We start from the raw sequence: 17,084 nt of genomic DNA, 5'->3' as shown, positions 1-17,084 counted from the left end.
AAACCAGTTTTTATGAAGACCTGGGAAAGGGACCTGGGCCGAACCTTAGAGGATGACACCTGGGATCAGGTCTTTCTTTTTACCAAACGGGGGCTTCCTTACTCGCAACTGGTTGAGAACCGATATAAGATTCTGCTGCGCTGGTACTGCACACCGGCTAAAATACACAGATTTAATCCCCAATATAGTGACCGATGTTGGAAGGGGTGTGGCATGGAGGGTCCGTTCTTACATATGTGGTGGTCATGCTCTTACTTACAACTTCTATGGACCGGGGTCACCCAGCTAATCAGGACTATCATGGGGATAGAGGTCACCCTTACTCCTGAACAAACCCTGTTAAATCTGCCTTACGATGTGACTGTGGCACAGGGGAAGCTGATCAGGTTTATTCTAGCTGCTGCCAAATGCGAGGTGGCTCTGGAGTGGAGGAATGCAGGACCTATATTTATGGGACGGGTCTCTTCTCGACTACATAAATTATTCCTCCTGCATGAAAAGATGGGACGGCATGGCCCCCGGGATGGGAAGCAACGTCAGGATCTGTGGGGCCCTTACAGGACGTGGCACCAGAGAAAGACGGGGGATGAGCCGGAGAAGTAATGCACCAATCCCTCTTTACCTTATTTCTAGATGAAGAGTCCTTGAATCAGGTGTTTTTTCCAGACTGACTATCATGGTTATGTATCTTGTTTTTATTCTGCTTTGATCACACATGGGGGGTGGGGGGGAGGGAAGAAAGTGGGGGGGTGGGGGGGGGGGGAGGACGGTTCTATAAACTCACGATGTACCTATGACAACTCTCTATGTTACATTGTGTTGATGATCTGTTGCCTTTGTTATTGTTCATTATAGCTCTGTACACTGTTGCCATTATGTACATTCAATAAAAATTTCAATACAAAAAAAAAAAGAAAATCCACCTATTTTGAACGGAGTTTATGAGAAGTTTTGTGCTTTGTGATAGACAGGAGGAGATTTTGGACCGATAAAAAGAAAAAAGGACAAAAGGATGTAAATTTGGGGTCCGAGGCTACAATGACTTTATTCATGGATCAAAAGATTAAACAAAAAATTTTATAAAGCGAAACCGTTTAATTATTCTACTGAAATCACAACACAGGCTTCCCCATTTGTTTCTGAATATTTTTTTTTTTTTTTTTTTTGCTTTTCCTGCGTGCGCCAGGCTCTTCGGAGAATGCAACCCCACACTTATAGTGAAGAATAGATCCCCCCCCCTTTCTTAAAGGTTAACTCGACTTTGTGGACAAACATCGTGCCCACCCTGGCAGAAGGGCTCACAATAAGTAAACCTGCTTACTTATTTTGCTTTGTGCCGGATGGCCGAGCACTTCAGAGGCTGCTGGCTGAACTCAGGAAACCCGTCTGAGCAGGACAGGAAGCAGAGGCTCCGGCCTTCTGCACGTCTTGGCGAGGTGGGGAGCAGGGGAGGAATGGCCCCTGAAGGGCTGGCTGTTCCCTAATATATATTATAAAGTACTGCCGAAGCACTGCTGGTGCCCGACATCAAGAGCCGGTGCTGACCCTAAAACAAATTGCCTGCTGTTCTTATGTATTTAATGCTTAATGTATTCTGAGGGCAATAATCCATCAAAGGCATTTCTATGGGGAAAACATTTTTACCCATGTAAATGGGTTTTATGATTACTGCCCACCCTCCACATGGGTAAAAGTTCCTATGCGGGTCTTCGGAGGCGTCCCTGGGGTGGGGGTGGCATTTTCAGAGGTAGTTTTGGAATGTACCTGCACCAAAAGCAGGCGCAAATTTAGATATTTTTCACAGGGCAATGGGCAAATCCAAACTACCCACCCAGTTTTGCTTTGATTATTTTGGCAAACCCCATGGATAAAAACCAGCCATGGGGATCACTGACATGCAGGCAGTTTGATTAGTGCCCCCTTTATCTCAGTGCAGCAGGAGCGTGCATTCATTTTTAACGAATGCACTAAATGGGATGAATGAAGCCATTTTTGTTTCGTTCCCAAGCCAAAAATGAATGCACGCTCCTGATACCTTGACATAAAGGAGGCACTGACCAAACTGTGTCTCAGCAATCCTGGGGAATGAACCAAAAAGCTTCAGGTATTTTTGTTTTCGTACACAAAAACAAAACAACAACACCCCCCCCCACCCCCCCATCCCTGCCCGGCAAAGAGAAGCCTGGAGCCAGGCCTACCCGACTGGGGCCTCCTGTTCCCACTCCACCAGTACACATCTAGCCCAGAGCCGAGCCAAGCCGGAGCCTCCCTGAGTCCCTCCAAACCCCACCGCCTATTAACATTTCCCAGGGCCATGGACCTCCAATGGTGGAAAGAGCAAGACAGAAGCCCACCCACTCCTGCCCTTTTAAAAATGGTGCTGGCAGCCCACAGGATGGCACCAAAGCGACATCACTTTGGCTTCCATCTTGTGGATGGCCGGCACCATTTTCTTGTATGGCCATACAAAACAAAATATGGTGCCGGCCATCCCTGAGACAGATGCCAACTGGCAGCAGGCTGTGGGACAGTGCCATTAGCCAGTGTCCCGGGGAAGCGTGCGCCAGCAGCCGGCCGGCACCCCGGGATCACTTCTGCTCCTGAGGAGCAGTAAGTAATCGAACAAAAATACCAAATGTGAGTGGCTAGGAAGGGGTTAGGGAGGAGAGGAGAAAGGGTAGGAAGGTTGGGTAGGGGTATAGGGAAGTTCCCTCCCAGTCCGCTCCTTAACTGGAACAGACTGGAAGAGAACTGGGGAAGCCCTACTTGCGTCGCTGCGCATTGCCTTTTAAACTTCCCTCCCTCCCCCGCACGTGGAGGAGGTGACCCCCCCACGCATGTGCGTGCGGATATTGTATTTTATAACATGCGCGTATTATGCGTCCATGTGCGTGCGCGGGTCCTAAAATCGACCCCAATAAGGGTCATTTTTACAGCTATTCCCACAGTGTGTTACCCATGGAAATGGCTCGTTACAAAATTGCTCACTTGCCAGGAGGGTAAACTTGTGTGCGTCTGGCCTGTATGCATATGGACAATCTAAGTTTACCAGCAGGGAGCAGAGAGGCGTTGCTAGGGATGGAGATGGGGTGCAGTGTGCACTTGCGCCCCCTAGCTTTGGGGTTTGAAGAGCACGGGTATAAATTTGTTTCTCCTGAAACCTTTCTGCTACATTTTAGCAGGTGTAATTCAACGCAGGTAGTTTTGGTGGGGCAATTTTCAAAGGGACCCTACCTCCGGGGGTCTGCTTTGAAAGCTGATGGGGAACATAAGCGGCTTGTTACAAAATTGCCCCCTTTATTGCATGGCTGCCCTCCTTTTGCAGGGCATATCTGACCCGAACAACAAAAGAGAGAGGCCTGATGAGAGTGCAACCAGGACCCCCAAACTGCACTGCAATCATTGCCAGCCCATGTTTGCCCCTTTACTTGTGTCTCATGTTTCTGGGGCGAGAGCAAAGCAGTAATGGAATCTGCCTGATCTTTCTGGATTCACTGATCCAGCCCAAGGGATGCGCCCTACACTCATTAAAGATATGATAAAGGTCATTTAAGATCACTCATTAAAGATATGATAGAGGTCTTTAAGATCATGAGAGGTCTTGAACGAGTAGATGTGACTCGGTTATTTACACTTTCAAATAATAGAAGGCCTAGGGGGCATTCCATGAAGTTAGCAAGTAGCACATTTAAGACTAATCGGAGAAAATTATTTTTCACTCAATGCACAATAAAGCTCTGAAATTTGTTGCCAGAGGTTGTGGTTAGTGCAGTTAGTGTAGCTGGGTTCAAAAAAGGTTTGGATAAGTTCAAATTTACTTAGGGAATAGCCACTGCTATTAATTGCATCAGTAGCATGGGATGTTCTTAGTGTTTGGGTAATTGCCAGGTTCTTGTGGCCTGGTTTGGCCTCTGTTGGAAACAGGATGCTGGGCTTGATGGACTCTTGGTCTGACCCAGCATGGCAATTTCTTATGTTCTTATGAATCGATGAATGCACCACTTTCTCTGTAGGTATTGGTTATATTGGTGCAGAAGGATCATACCTGATGCCAGTCTAATATGTCTGCAAGGGTTGCTCGCCCTAAGATATTTGCCTCTTGGACAATTTTTTTTTTTTTTTTTTGGCATGTGTGTCCAGGTGGAAATTAATTTCATCTGCTGATTTTTTTTTTTTTTTTTTAATAGCCTCTTCCTGCAGATGATCCCCCAATCTCTGGTTTTCCCCTGCATGAGATCCCCGGGCCTTCCTTGTCCCCTGGCAGGAAGAAAGCAGCGCTTCATATCTGTGCCTGCCGCCTTTTCCTGCCAGCTGCAGTCTTGCGCGGTGTCGACAGGTCCCATCAGACCACGGGGCACCACGCCGTTCGAACTGGCAGACTAAAGGCGGCCTGCAGCGGTGGCAGACACGGGTATGAGGCAGTGCTCTCCAGGACTGGGGATCAGTGGCGGTGGGGGAGTGGATGGAGGAGGAGTGGATGGAGGAGGAGTGAATGTCCGCCTGTCTCCGGAGAGCGTGGCAATCTTAGCGTCTCCCTACAGTCACACCTGCATCTTACGAACTCCAGAAGGGGAAGCACTGTTTCCACGCTGCGAGCATTGAGGTGAGCACTAGCAATACATTTTGAGGGATTGCAGGTTCATTCTTGTCATGGTGGGCGTAAAACAAACCTATTTGGAGTCGTCATTATCCATGCTAGAAAAGCTAATTTTAAACTCTCACTCTACTTAAATACATCTTTGAAGACAGTAGTTGAACTTCACAGCCTGGGTTTCAACGCTTAAAAACAAAAAAATGTTAACCCAGCACTGCCACCTTCATTCCCCAAATGATCCACTTCTCTGACTCTTGCATCTGTTTCATCTTCCTTATTTAGAAGTTCTCCTTTCTGTTTTGTTCTCAGAAATGTTTTGTATCTATTGCTACCGTACTACTTGGAACTTGCAGCTCTGAACACTGTCCATGCTTTTTCTTTTTTGAATGTCCACCATCGCTGCCTTGTTGTACCTCTTTCTTCACGTTGACTCTTGCTATTTGATGTTTGCAATGCAGCAGGATTCAAATGACAAACCCAGGATACTTAGATCTATAACATTAGGAGTGGCTAAAGGGGAAGAGAGCTGAACACCTTAACATTGTTGTTTTGTACAAGGAATTAAATAAAAAAATCAGAAAAGAAACAAAGAAACTGCAATGAATGTTTGTTTTACATGTCCCAGATTATTTGAAATTACTTAAAATGGTCCAGCTCTCTAGAGTATAAAAAAATGCAACTTCACAGGTGAGAAATGGATAACCAAGTATTAGGGGACATACAATTTGGAACAACGCGAGCCATGAAGCATGCGGAGATCTGAAGAAGCGACCTGTGTGGGCTCAGCAGCTCATGCACTTGGGTCTTTGGACGATTCTTCGCTTGGTCCAGTGAATGTAGCACAGTCCGGCAAGAATCCAGTTTCCTCCACGATCTCTCTGTTCTGCAACACAAGGTCCTACTGGCGATGGGCAAATAACCCAAGGCCGAGCTCAAAGCAGACCCATTGCAGCTTGGGTTGGGTTGGGTTTGTTGGGAAAATCCATTGGACCGGCACTGTAAATGACAAAATGTACACTGGGTCCACATAGACCCAGCAGATCCATTTTGGATTTTATGGTGATTTGCAACAGCTCTGACAATACCATTCAGAGACTCGCTAGCAAGTTTGAAAACCTGAAAGATTCCTACTTCTCCGCTTACCGCATCCTCAGCATGTGATCCTTGCTTTTAGAGTGCTGTTATCTCCTAGAGCGCTCCAGAAATTGTCTCATTTTATGATGCGGTCATGGTTAAACACTATATTTGCAAAGCTAAATATTAGCTCTTACAGATAATCCGGAAAATCACTGCATGCAGTTAATTAGCTATGAGTGCTTTTCCTCTTCTTGTCCTTCCTCCTTTGTGCCTGGGAATATTTTTCTTGTGCTGCTGATTTCATATCTTGTGATGCTTTGGTATCCTGAGTAACTCTGCCTGGGACTGTGTGATTCACCACTTGATCTTTGCCCTCTTATCCAGCAGATTAGAACAGAAATGTGCAAATGTAAGAGGAAAGATACAGAGGGACTAGATGTTGCCAATGTAACGTTTAAAGAGACTTTGGCAGAATTTGGGAGGCCTCTGCTAGATTCTGAAAGCCCTGCCACAAGTGCACCCTCATGAAACAAAAACTAAAATATTAAGATTGAATGCTAAACCTTATGTCATCATATTCCTTAATGGTGTATCAGGCTGGTGAAGGAAATGACACACATTTTAGTGATTTTTGGTCTGGCAGTTTCCTCCTGCTCTTTTGGGTTTCCAGCTCGAATCAGTATTGGTCTCTACTGGCGCTATGAGGCGACATGGGTTTCTCCTTCATTTTTGCCCTGAGTCTAGCCACTTAGGTATTACTTCATCGTGGATGACGGAAGACAAAGATCAAGCAGTCCATCCAGTCTGCCCAGCAATTCCTCTCCATGCTATAAGGATAGATCCCAGTTGCCAGCTGTAGAGGTTTGACCATATGCAGGATATCATGCCTTATCCCAGTCATTTTCTTTTCTTCCTTCTTCATTCTCTAGCATCCCAGATAGATGAATATTCAAGATCTCACATTAAATCCAACACCCGCTCATCTCCACCGTAGCTTACCACGAAGTTTTAGAATAATCTAAACCAATGGGTTCTCAACCCAGGCTCCAGGCCACCAAGTCAGTTGGATTGCCAGGACAATCACAATGAATATACATGAGATCAATCTGCATAAACAGGAGTGAATTTCTAAAGGGGGTTCTGTGCGTAACCCTCAGCCCCCTGCCTCTAGTCTTGGATGATTCCTCCCCATCCAAGCCATCCAGCATTCGGCCTTCAGCCTTGGCTGACAACCCCATCCCAGCAGGAATCCTTCCATAAGAACATAAGCACATAAGAAGTTGCCATACTGGGTCAGACCAAGGGTCCAACAAGCCTAGCATCCTGTTTCCAACAGTGGCCAATCCAGGCCATAAGAACCTGGCAAGTACCCAAAACCTAAGTCTATTCCATGTTACTGTTGCTAGTAATAGCGGTGGTTATTATCGAAGTCAACTTAATTAATAGCAGGTAATGAACTTCTCCTCCAAGAACTTATCCAATCCTTTTTTAAACACAACTACACTAACTGCAGCACAAGCCCCCTCCACACTCTCACAGCCAGCAAGCCCCCCTCCTACCTTCCTCATCCCTTACCTATTTGCACTCCCACAATGCTTTCTCTGTTGCTCGCTCTCTCTTCTGCTAGTGTCACCACATATTTTCTCGCATGTCTCATGTTGGTCTCAGGAAACATGCAGCTCAGTCTCAGAATACAGGCACTGGCACTAATCTGTATGTCTTGGGAGACCAGCGCCAAAACATGTAAGGAAAACATGGCAGTACGGCTTCCAGGGCAGCCCAAAATTTGGTAGGCCCAGGTCCTGGGATGCCCTTGTCTTTCTGATGCCTATGATTTATTGTATATTGCCTATTGCTGTTATAACGAGAGGATGTTGCTCCTATGACGGTATAATGCTGTGTTGTGCTGTTATGTATGTTTTAGTTTGATTTTATCCATAGGGAGGATAATTTTCTACCTATCCACATAGCGCACAAGTCCATGCTGGGTACTTCCTAGGAGGTGTAACTTTGTGCATATGGATTAATGCACATTCTTTCAAAAATCAAAAGTATGCAAGTACATCCTTTCCCTGCTCCAACTCTGCCCCCCTCCCCTTGGAATGCCTATTTCAGACGTGGGTAAAACTGCATCTAAAAATCAGGCGACGTGCACACTTTTACATGCAGAACCCTAGGGTTGATTTTCAAAGTGTGATTTAGACGCATAAAAAAAAGAATTTTATGAGGGTAATGCACTTTGGAAATCAAGTCTTACATGTTGCTGTTTTTGGCTGAATCAATGATTGACAATGCTAGAATGATTTATTTTTATTTTATAATTTTATTTTAATGCATCTATTGTAATGATTTTATATTTTATTATCTTGCTTCGGGCCACGGTTGAGAGAGAGATTAGGAAATCGAAATGAATCAAGTAGTATTTTCTGGTGTTTTCCTTGAACCTTCCTCTCTCCAGTTCCATACCATGATCCCTTGTCCTTGAAATTCCTTTTCTATGAAAATGTCTCCTTCCTGCGATTTACTGAAGCCTGCCCAGTAAAAGCTGTTGCAGTTCTTATACCATTTTGGTAGCCCGTCTTTGAACCACTTCCATCCTCTCAATGCCCTTGTGAAGGTAGAGCCTCCAGAACCGAACGCCGAATCCTGGTGGGATCTCACTAGTGACTTCTGCCAGCGCATATCTAAATGGGATTTTATGTTTATAAGATCATGCTACAGAAAATGGGGCAGAGATGAAATATTAGAGGTCTAAAGCCTAAGGGGGTACCTAGTTAGATGTCTAAAGGCTTGGCACAGGATCACACACCTACATGTAAACTTTCTTAATGCATAAATGTGCTGAAAAATAGCTCAGCATGCCTGGTGCGAGGCCATCCCTCTAATGTGACCATATCTATGGATATGCAGTTTAACATCTTCAATTGCACATGTAGCTCATGCCCTTGCAAATTTATCAGGCATGTGACGGATTCCTTTGCATTCCTTGAATGCAACTTTCAATGTTGGAACACTGCACTCGCTTTTGAAAACTTAGGCCTAGATTTTCTATCTTCGCCCGGCTTCCTGAATTGCACGGTACTGGGGAAGGGGGGGGGAGGGGGCGGGCTTGCGAAAGCCGACCAGCGATCGCACCTTTCATGGTGGCGCTATTGGGCGTGATACTGGCGGCAATAAGGATTCTTACCTTTCGCCGTCAGGGAAGTCATCGCGGAGTCCGCCCCGACTCCTCCTCTTCCGGTGCGGACTCTGCCCCGATTTAGATGTCGCACGCGAAAAGGGACTTTTCGCATGCTATACCTTTGGAAAATGATCCCCCTTAGCTTTCAATGCTTCGATTTCTTTTTATATGGTCTGTGTTCTAAACTTCCTCTTCTATCCAGCAATCACTTTCAGATAATCGTGAGGCATCCTTCTATCTATCTTGCTTCATGCCTGTTGATTTCAAAGGGAACCACCGATATTTTTTAGTGTGGAGTTCTGACTGGCCTATTGTTACGGAAGAGACATGGATTCTCAGCAGACTGCAATGCTTTGGACCAACCTTAGAATTACAGGCATCAAGCATTACAGTGACAGGAAGACTGGATGAGACTGAAGAACCAACAAATTATTAAAAAAAAACTGCCCTTGAATTTTTATCGGGCTGATACAGTAAAAATCGCAAGAGAGCGGGCGAGCGCCCGCTCTCCCAGCGCACGCACAGGACACTCTCCTGTGCGCGCAATACAGTAATTTAATTTATTTAAATTAGGGCCGGTGGTTAAAAGTGGCGCTAGGGACACTAGCGCGTCCCTAGCGCCTCTTTTCGGACAGGAGTGGCGGCTGTCAGCGGGTTTGACAGCTGACGCTCAATTTTGCCGGCGTCAGTTCTCAAGCTCGCTGACAGCCACGGGTTTGGAAACTGGACGCCCGCAAAATTGAGCATCCAGTTTTCAACCCGCGAGCCGCAGGCCTATTTCAATTTTTTTTTTTTTACTTTTTTTTAACTTTCGGGACCGCCGACTTAATATCGCCATGATATTAAGTCGGATGGTGCATAGAAAAGCAGTTTTTACTGCTTTTCTGTGCAGTTCCCAGGCGCCAGCAGAAACTAACGCCTACCTTTGGGTAGGCGCTAATTTCTTAAAGTAAAATGTGCGGCTTGGCTGCACATTTTACTTACTGAATCGTGCGGGAATACCTAATAGGGCCATCAACATGCATTTGCATGTTGCAGGCGCTATTAGGTTCGGGGGGATTGGATGCGCGTTTTCGATGCACTATTACCCCTTACTGAATAAGGGGTAAAGCTAGCGCGTCAAACACGCATCCAATCGCTGGTTAACAGTGCGGCCTGTGTGAGGACCAGATGGCTTCTCTTTCTGTTTCACCCCTTCACAACTAACAGCTCCCAATTGTCTGTGGACAGAGCACAGTTCCTTGTGCCGAATTGATAATGCTGAAGTAAAGCAAAGGTTTCTCAATGTGTCAACACTCAGCCTATCTTTATTTATGCATCACTTTGCCTAATTACAATTTTTTTTTTTTTTTTTTTTACAACTGTCAGGAAACTAATTGCGTTACATGATTGCAATGGCTGCAGTTGTCTCTCATTGCTTTTACTGGATTACCTTGACGTTCCATCTTGATGAGCTATTTGCAGGCTGCTGTGATTGCACAATTATACAGAGATCTAGGAACATGAGTGGCTCATTTGGTCACAGATAAGGAAATCATTTGCCAAGCAGCAGCTTGGGAAAAGTTTTCTCTTGTTCAAGGATTACACTGTCTAAGCCATGTGCATCCCGAATACTGTGCATACCCCTGAAGGGCAGATTGTTGGACAGGAATACAACTTTTTCATTTTTAAAGTTGATTTACTGTACGGTTGTAGTAGCTTATGGTTAGCATTTTCGCCAACTTATTCCATAAGACTGATAAAGAAATGTATGGGATCGACCCCTCTTCATCTTATGAGCAGCAGTAGGCAACAGGAAGGGGGTGAAAATTTTGAGGCTGAATTCGAGCCAGACCCATTTTTCAAGGTGGTTTTTTAATGGACTTTTTGGATTTTGCCCATTATTTTCACTGGGAAATTTGTTGACATTTCCCTGGCAAATCTGGGGAAAAATTCAACTAGATTCCCTGTAAAGCCATTGATTTGCAGGAACCAGCACTGAATTAAATTAGGTGAATCTACTCCAACTCTGATAGAGACTGGTGGATTTGAAAGGGGGTTCGTAGTGGAATTAAAGTATATTGGAGGAAGTGATTTTACAAGCCCATAAACTTACAGGTTAATTGAACTAGTTTTGTGAAAATATTTAAAAAGTTCAGACATGTCCACAAACAACGTTTTCATGGAAGGCATGGTGTGTTGTAATATTTCACAACTGAACAAACTTAAAATGTAACAAACTGGTTGTTAAATGCCAACTTTTTGTTTTACTAAAACCTTATTTTAACTTGAACAGTGCCACATTTCATATTTCTTTTTCATTGCCATTTGGAATACTAAAGGATCTTACTGGGCTCAGTGTGCTGCGGCAATCAAAAAAGCAAACAGAATGTTGGGAATTATTAGAAAGGGAATGGTGAATAAAACGGAAAATGTCGTAATGCCTCTGTATCGCTCCATGGTGAGACCCCACCTTGAATACTGTGCGCAGTTCTGGTCATCGCATCTCAAAAACGATATAGCTGCACTGGAGAAAATGCAGAGAAATGATAAGGGGCATGGAACTGCTGCCTTATGAGGAAAGGCTAAAAAGGTTAGGGCTGTTCAGTTTGGAGACGAGACGACTGAAGGGGGGATGTGATAGAGGCCTACAAAATCATGAAAGGACTTGAACAAGTTAATGTAAATCAGTTATTTACTCTCTCAGAGAACAAAAGGACCAGGGGACACTCCATGAAGTTAGCAAGTAGCTCATGAAAAACAAATCGAAGAAAATTCTTTTTCACTCAGTGCATAGATAAACTCTGGAATTCATTACCAGGGGATGTGGTTTCAGCAGTTAGTGTTACTGGGTTTAAAAAAGGTTTGGATAAGTTCCTAGAGGTTAAATCCATAAACTGCTATTAAGGTAATTAATAAGCAATAATAGCTTGTGATCTATCTAATGTTTGGGTACTTGCCAGGTACATGTGAGTTGGATTGGCCACTGTTGGATACAGGATACTGGGCTTGATGGACCCTTGGTCTGACCCAGTATGGCATGTTCTTATTTATTTATTTATTTATTTATTTAACTTTTTTATATACCAACATTCAAGACGGTGGTCCCATCATGCTGGTTCACAAGAAACAGGGGTGTAATTATAATAAACTTTACCATTTAAACAATAGTGCAGAAAAGCAGTTACATATAACAAGGAAAACAATAACTTGGAATGAGAAGGGAAATGAAGATCAGATAGTTATATATATGTGTAAATAACATTGTAAGAGGTGGCTATTAACGCTAATACTAGCGTTCTAAAACATGTCTGACTGCCCTGTGCATGAGTTCTAATGGGCATTTCCTTAAAGGATATAATTAATAAGGACATTCTGGTCCTTTAATTAGGTTATATGAAAAAATTCAGGGTTTGATAGAATAGATAAAAATATTCTCACTTTAATGTCTCATAGGTTGAGAAATAGGAATATCTGGTGTATCAATAGTGTTCAAACATACAAAGTTGCTGTTAGCAAAGAGCATTAAGTCAAAGGAACCCAGAGGTGAAAGAACCAAATGTGACATGAAAACAAAAATTCACCTTATTGAAACATAGACAAATATCTGATGTACTCAAGATCTATACGACCATCATCTGAGAATGTCAGAGTCTTTATTCACATAACACACTTTATGTGGACTAAAATTCCATTGTCAGACTGTTTCAGACACAAACGCTGTCTGTGTTAACAATCATGCTCAGCTTTTGATAAGTGACCAATCTTCAGACTTTACAATCGAAACACTGATTCACTGCTGGCAGTGTCAGGTGGCTATTGGAACAAAGAATTGAAGTTAAGTTCAAGATTTTTATGTGCATTTAAATCTTGAAAAATGTTTTGATGACATCATGATGATAACACAGACATAGTCTGATAATTGAGTTTTAGTCCACATAAAGTATGGATATGAACAAAGACTCTGATGTCGTATAGATCTTGAATATATCAGATATTTGTCTATGCTTCAATAAGGTGACTTTTTGTTGTTAGCAAAGTGAAAACATTCTGCTAGCTAATGATGAATTTACTTCTGAATCCAAAGAAAAGTAGCTCTTTGAGCACCAGGCAAAGAAATTATTAGCCCCTTCTGTGCTAAAACAGTATTATAGCACCCACAGGAAATATTATGTGGCATACAATAGTTCTCAGACAAGTCAGGTACCGAGTGATATATTAAAAAAGATTCTCCTCTCATCATGGGAACTGTTTCCACAGGGAAGTATATGTATTTTAAATACTTTATAGGACACTTAACTTCAACACAGAGAAGGGCGGCCAAAATGATAAAGGGGATGGAACTGCTCCCCTTTGAGGAAAGTCTAAAGAGGTTAGGACTTTTCAGCTTGGAGAAGAGACGGCTGAGGTGGGATATGATAGAGATGTTTAAAATCATGAGAGATCTAGAACGGGTAAAAGTGAATCGGTTATTTACTCTTTCAGATAATGGAAGGATTAGGGGGCACTCCATGAAGTTAGCATGTGGCACATTTAGAACTAATCGGAGAAAGTTATTTTTCACGCAACGCACAATTAAGCTCTGGAATTTGTTGCCAGAGGATGTGGTTAGTGCAGTTAGTGTAGCTGTGTTTAAAAAAGGATTGAATAAGTTCTTGGAGGAGAAGTCCATTACCTGCTATTAATTAAGTTGACCTAGAAAACAGCCACTGCTATTACTAGCAACAGCAACATGGAATAGACTTAGTTTTTGGGATCTTGCAAGGTTCTTGTAGCCTGGATTGGCCACTGTTGGAAACAGGATACTGGGCTTGATGGGCCCTTAGTCTGACCCAGTATGGCATGTTCCTATGTTATATATTGTAAGATAGCTGAGAAAAATGAGAGATTGTGATTGACTGACTAAACTCCTTTGATGTAACGTCAACACATGAGATCTTCATCAATATGAAGGCATCTTTCAGAAAAGTTTATGGTATGACAATATACTCTAATATTACTTAAACTTCAACACAGGCCATTAGTATATAAAACAAAACAAACGATTAAAAGTTTTTTTATTTTTCTTTTTTTAGCTTAAGTTTCCGAGGGGGATGAAGGCTTATGAGATCCGTCTGGGGGTGTGTGTGTGTGTGTGTTTTCCCCTCAATATCTTTTCTGTTTTGTGCCCTATTGACACCAGATTTTCAGGTCAAGTCTGGGGGGGATGGGGACATGAGGACTCTGATAGGGGCGGTGCTTTTTTGGATTCATAGATATGCGCTGTCTCTGGATATGAACAAGTGTGTTCCAGAAAGTAGGCTCCTTCAGCTCTAGGTGGAAATTCTTTGGGGGGGGGGGGGGTGTTTCTGGGTGGAAGGAGAGGGTATTTGAACCCAGATCATTTGATTGACGCTTACAGTCCAGGATGAGGGTTAAAGAATCTCAGTGCATTTTTTTTTTAATGCAGCGTAATTCTGACCTTTGGCTTCATGTCCCATGAAACACCCAAGGCACACAGAAAAACCCTGTAAACCACACCCTGTCAGTTTCTCAGTCAGGAAACTTTAGTCCTGTATGAGTTTACAGCTTCTAATGCGTTCACTCATTACTCCTAAAATACGTGGTTGCCATGTTAACCCTCTAGATATGTGAAAATAAAGGCCAGCAAACGAGCTCCTGCCAGATTATCATCAGATGTTTATCAGGAAGGTGGTATATATAAATAAAACCACCTTATCCTATGCCTGAACACTGCAAACATTTCCATAAGAGAGTCTGTAGGGACGGAGGAACAGCAGGAATCAGCAGCTTCTTTACTAGCCAGCCGAGTCTGATAAAAGCTGCAGGAAAAGTTGGAGCAATGATCTCAGAATGAGTCACTTGCCTTGGCAGCTTGTTTTGACGCTCAGGTGGAGGAGGTTATCGCAGTCTGCACGTGCTGATGTTTGGACTGTGTACTGTAGTCTTACCTGTCCAAGTTGTTCACAGGCTGTCTGGTACTCGGCTCGCTGACACAGGTCTTTGACACGTTGGTATTTAGGCAGAAAGTTCTCTTCCTGCGTGTTTACTTTCTCATTCTCCCTCTTGTGCAGCAATTTACTACAAAAGCAAGCATTTAAGGGGCTCCCATCAGATCAGAATCGAACAATTGCAAAACTCAATCAAAGTTATAATATCTGGTGGGGTTCCCTGAACCCAAACCTCCCTTCTCCCACCAGAGTTTCACTCCTGGTCAAACTGGGACTGCTGGTGAAAATGGATTTGAGAGTCGTCCCCCCTCTCCCCCCCAGAAGATGTGTAGTTCCTCAGTAAACGAGGTGGTGAGGATATAACCCGAGAAAAAAAAAAAAGTAAAGGAGGAGATGAAAGCACGGAACGGCTGACACTGAATGCATTCCTGAAGGATTCCTGAAAATTCCAAACTTATCGTCAGTGAAGGGGCAGCAAAAAAAGGTATTCACAGTCCCAAACTGTCAGAGAACACTCTGCGAGGGCAATATTCAATGCTACGTAGACAGATTAAGTTAGGATGCAGCCAGCTAACTAGCAGCAGTTGAATTTCTGGCTCCTGCTGAACGGCGGCCACTGATCCGGACAATTAGTTATCTGTCTAATTGGCTGTCTATGGCAGACAGGGCGAAGGGAATGACTTATCCGGCTAAGTCTGGACGGCCCACAAGGCTGCCCTAAATTTAGCCGGATCAACCTATGCAGCTAACTTTAAGAAAGCTGGATATATTAAGTGGTGCGGCCGGGCCACTGAAGAGATGGGCCGTTAGCAGGTAAGTTTATCCGGCTCATTAGCCGAGCCAAACAGCGACTGAATATAGATCTGAGCATCTCCTCCTGACCTCATGTGGCAGAGGGAGGGAAAGGAAGGAGAGTGACGTTTAAAAAAAAATATTCTGGTTCGTCCACTAAACACTTTCCCTCCTGGGACTTTTGCATAAACGTGACCCTACGGTTTAAGGGCTTGAGTCATATTTGGCTTTGAAGAGATTAAAATAAAAAAAAAAAGGGAATTGGTTTGCTGCTGACTGCACCTTACAAACATCTCCAGGATGATAGACTCTTGGCATGAAATGGAGACATTACAGGCGCTTAGACTCTGTTTTCTCACCCTCTTTCCACAAGGAATGACTCTCGCCAGACCTTCGCCTTCTTCTGAATATGGAGCCTAAAAAAAAAAAAAGAAAAAAGGTTTTCTCATAAAATTGAAATCATCCACAGAAATGTTCAGTGTATGAAATCTATGAATTGAACTGCAGTGCAATATTTATTTTAGAAAATACCAAACAGTTTATCAATGTCAGGCAAAAAGCAGTATTGGAATGATTTATCTATTCTGGAGTGGTTTGGGCTGTGGGTGATGAAGTTGGACTTAATAAAAGCCACTGAAGATTTCCTGCATAAGGAGTCCAAAGTCTTTGCTGTGGACATCTGTGTACAATTAGGCGACACGAGCTGCCTCCTCAGAACTTTATGTATCTGTGTTAAATGCTAGTTAAGAATGCAATTAAGTGGCATGAGAAGTACTTTTCAAAGCTCACAATTACAACCCAGCAATGTAGTAATACTTGGCCAATACTGCTAGAACCTCTTTAAGAGGGTAATTTTCAAAGACTGGAACCTCTGAATAGTTTTTTTTTTAACTGCAGACTTTCCACTGATTTTCAAACAAAACTAAATGCCTAGGGTGTAATCTAAACTCCATGACCTGGAATGTCTTTCTTTTGCACACATAAAAGTATGCACCAACTTGAATTATCTGCACGCTCTTTGTGAGCAAAAACTAGAAAATATATTGGGGGGAAGGGGAGTTCAACACATAAAAGTGGAATTTTCTTGTGCAAATAGCAAGTGTGTGCACAGATAGCACCACATTTGCACTCCAAGAAAAGGGGTGATTTGGAGCATTCCGAGGTGGGGTTTGGTAGTTCTTTTGTAAGTAGTATACATGCATACATTACTAGATTTATAAGCACATATTTACACCTCCTAATTCAGTTGTGGAACTGAAATTGCACTTGTCTGCAATTTTTGGGTGGGAGGGGTCTAGGTGAACTGGTGGAAGTGTGGGTGAATTGATGGAGGTGATGATAATTAAAAAGTACATGCACAGGTATTTTCAGCAGCGAAGTTCATGCATACTTTATAAAATACCTGCCTCCGTGCACAAACTGTGGTAAGTACGCGTGCATGTTACAATTGTTTCGCATGCAAAATATGCTCGGGTACTTTTATGAAATATGTATAGAAAGTATGTAGCTG

The 17,084-nt window shown here is 43.3% G+C and overlaps 1 protein-coding gene across 6 annotated transcripts in view; it reads right to left on the bottom strand.

The window, feature by feature from the left end:
• Positions 1-17,084, bottom strand: part of SULF2 (sulfatase 2) — a 371,939-nt gene that overhangs the window by 44,900 nt on the left and 309,955 nt on the right. For all 6 annotated transcript variants that reach the window (XM_029611055.1, XM_029611054.1, XM_029611059.1 and 3 more), the window contains 2 exons: positions 15,934-15,990; positions 14,783-14,912 (listed from right to left, as the gene is read on the bottom strand). In XM_029611055.1, coding sequence (XP_029466915.1) covers positions 14,783-14,912; positions 15,934-15,990 — 187 coding nt within the window. The remainder of the gene's footprint in view (positions 1-14,782; positions 14,913-15,933; positions 15,991-17,084) is intronic.

This window comes from Rhinatrema bivittatum, chromosome 8 (genome assembly GCF_901001135.1).
Source record: "Rhinatrema bivittatum chromosome 8, aRhiBiv1.1, whole genome shotgun sequence".
NCBI lineage: Eukaryota > Metazoa > Chordata > Amphibia > Gymnophiona > Rhinatrematidae > Rhinatrema > Rhinatrema bivittatum.
This window is presented reverse-complemented; position numbering and strand designations above follow the sequence as displayed.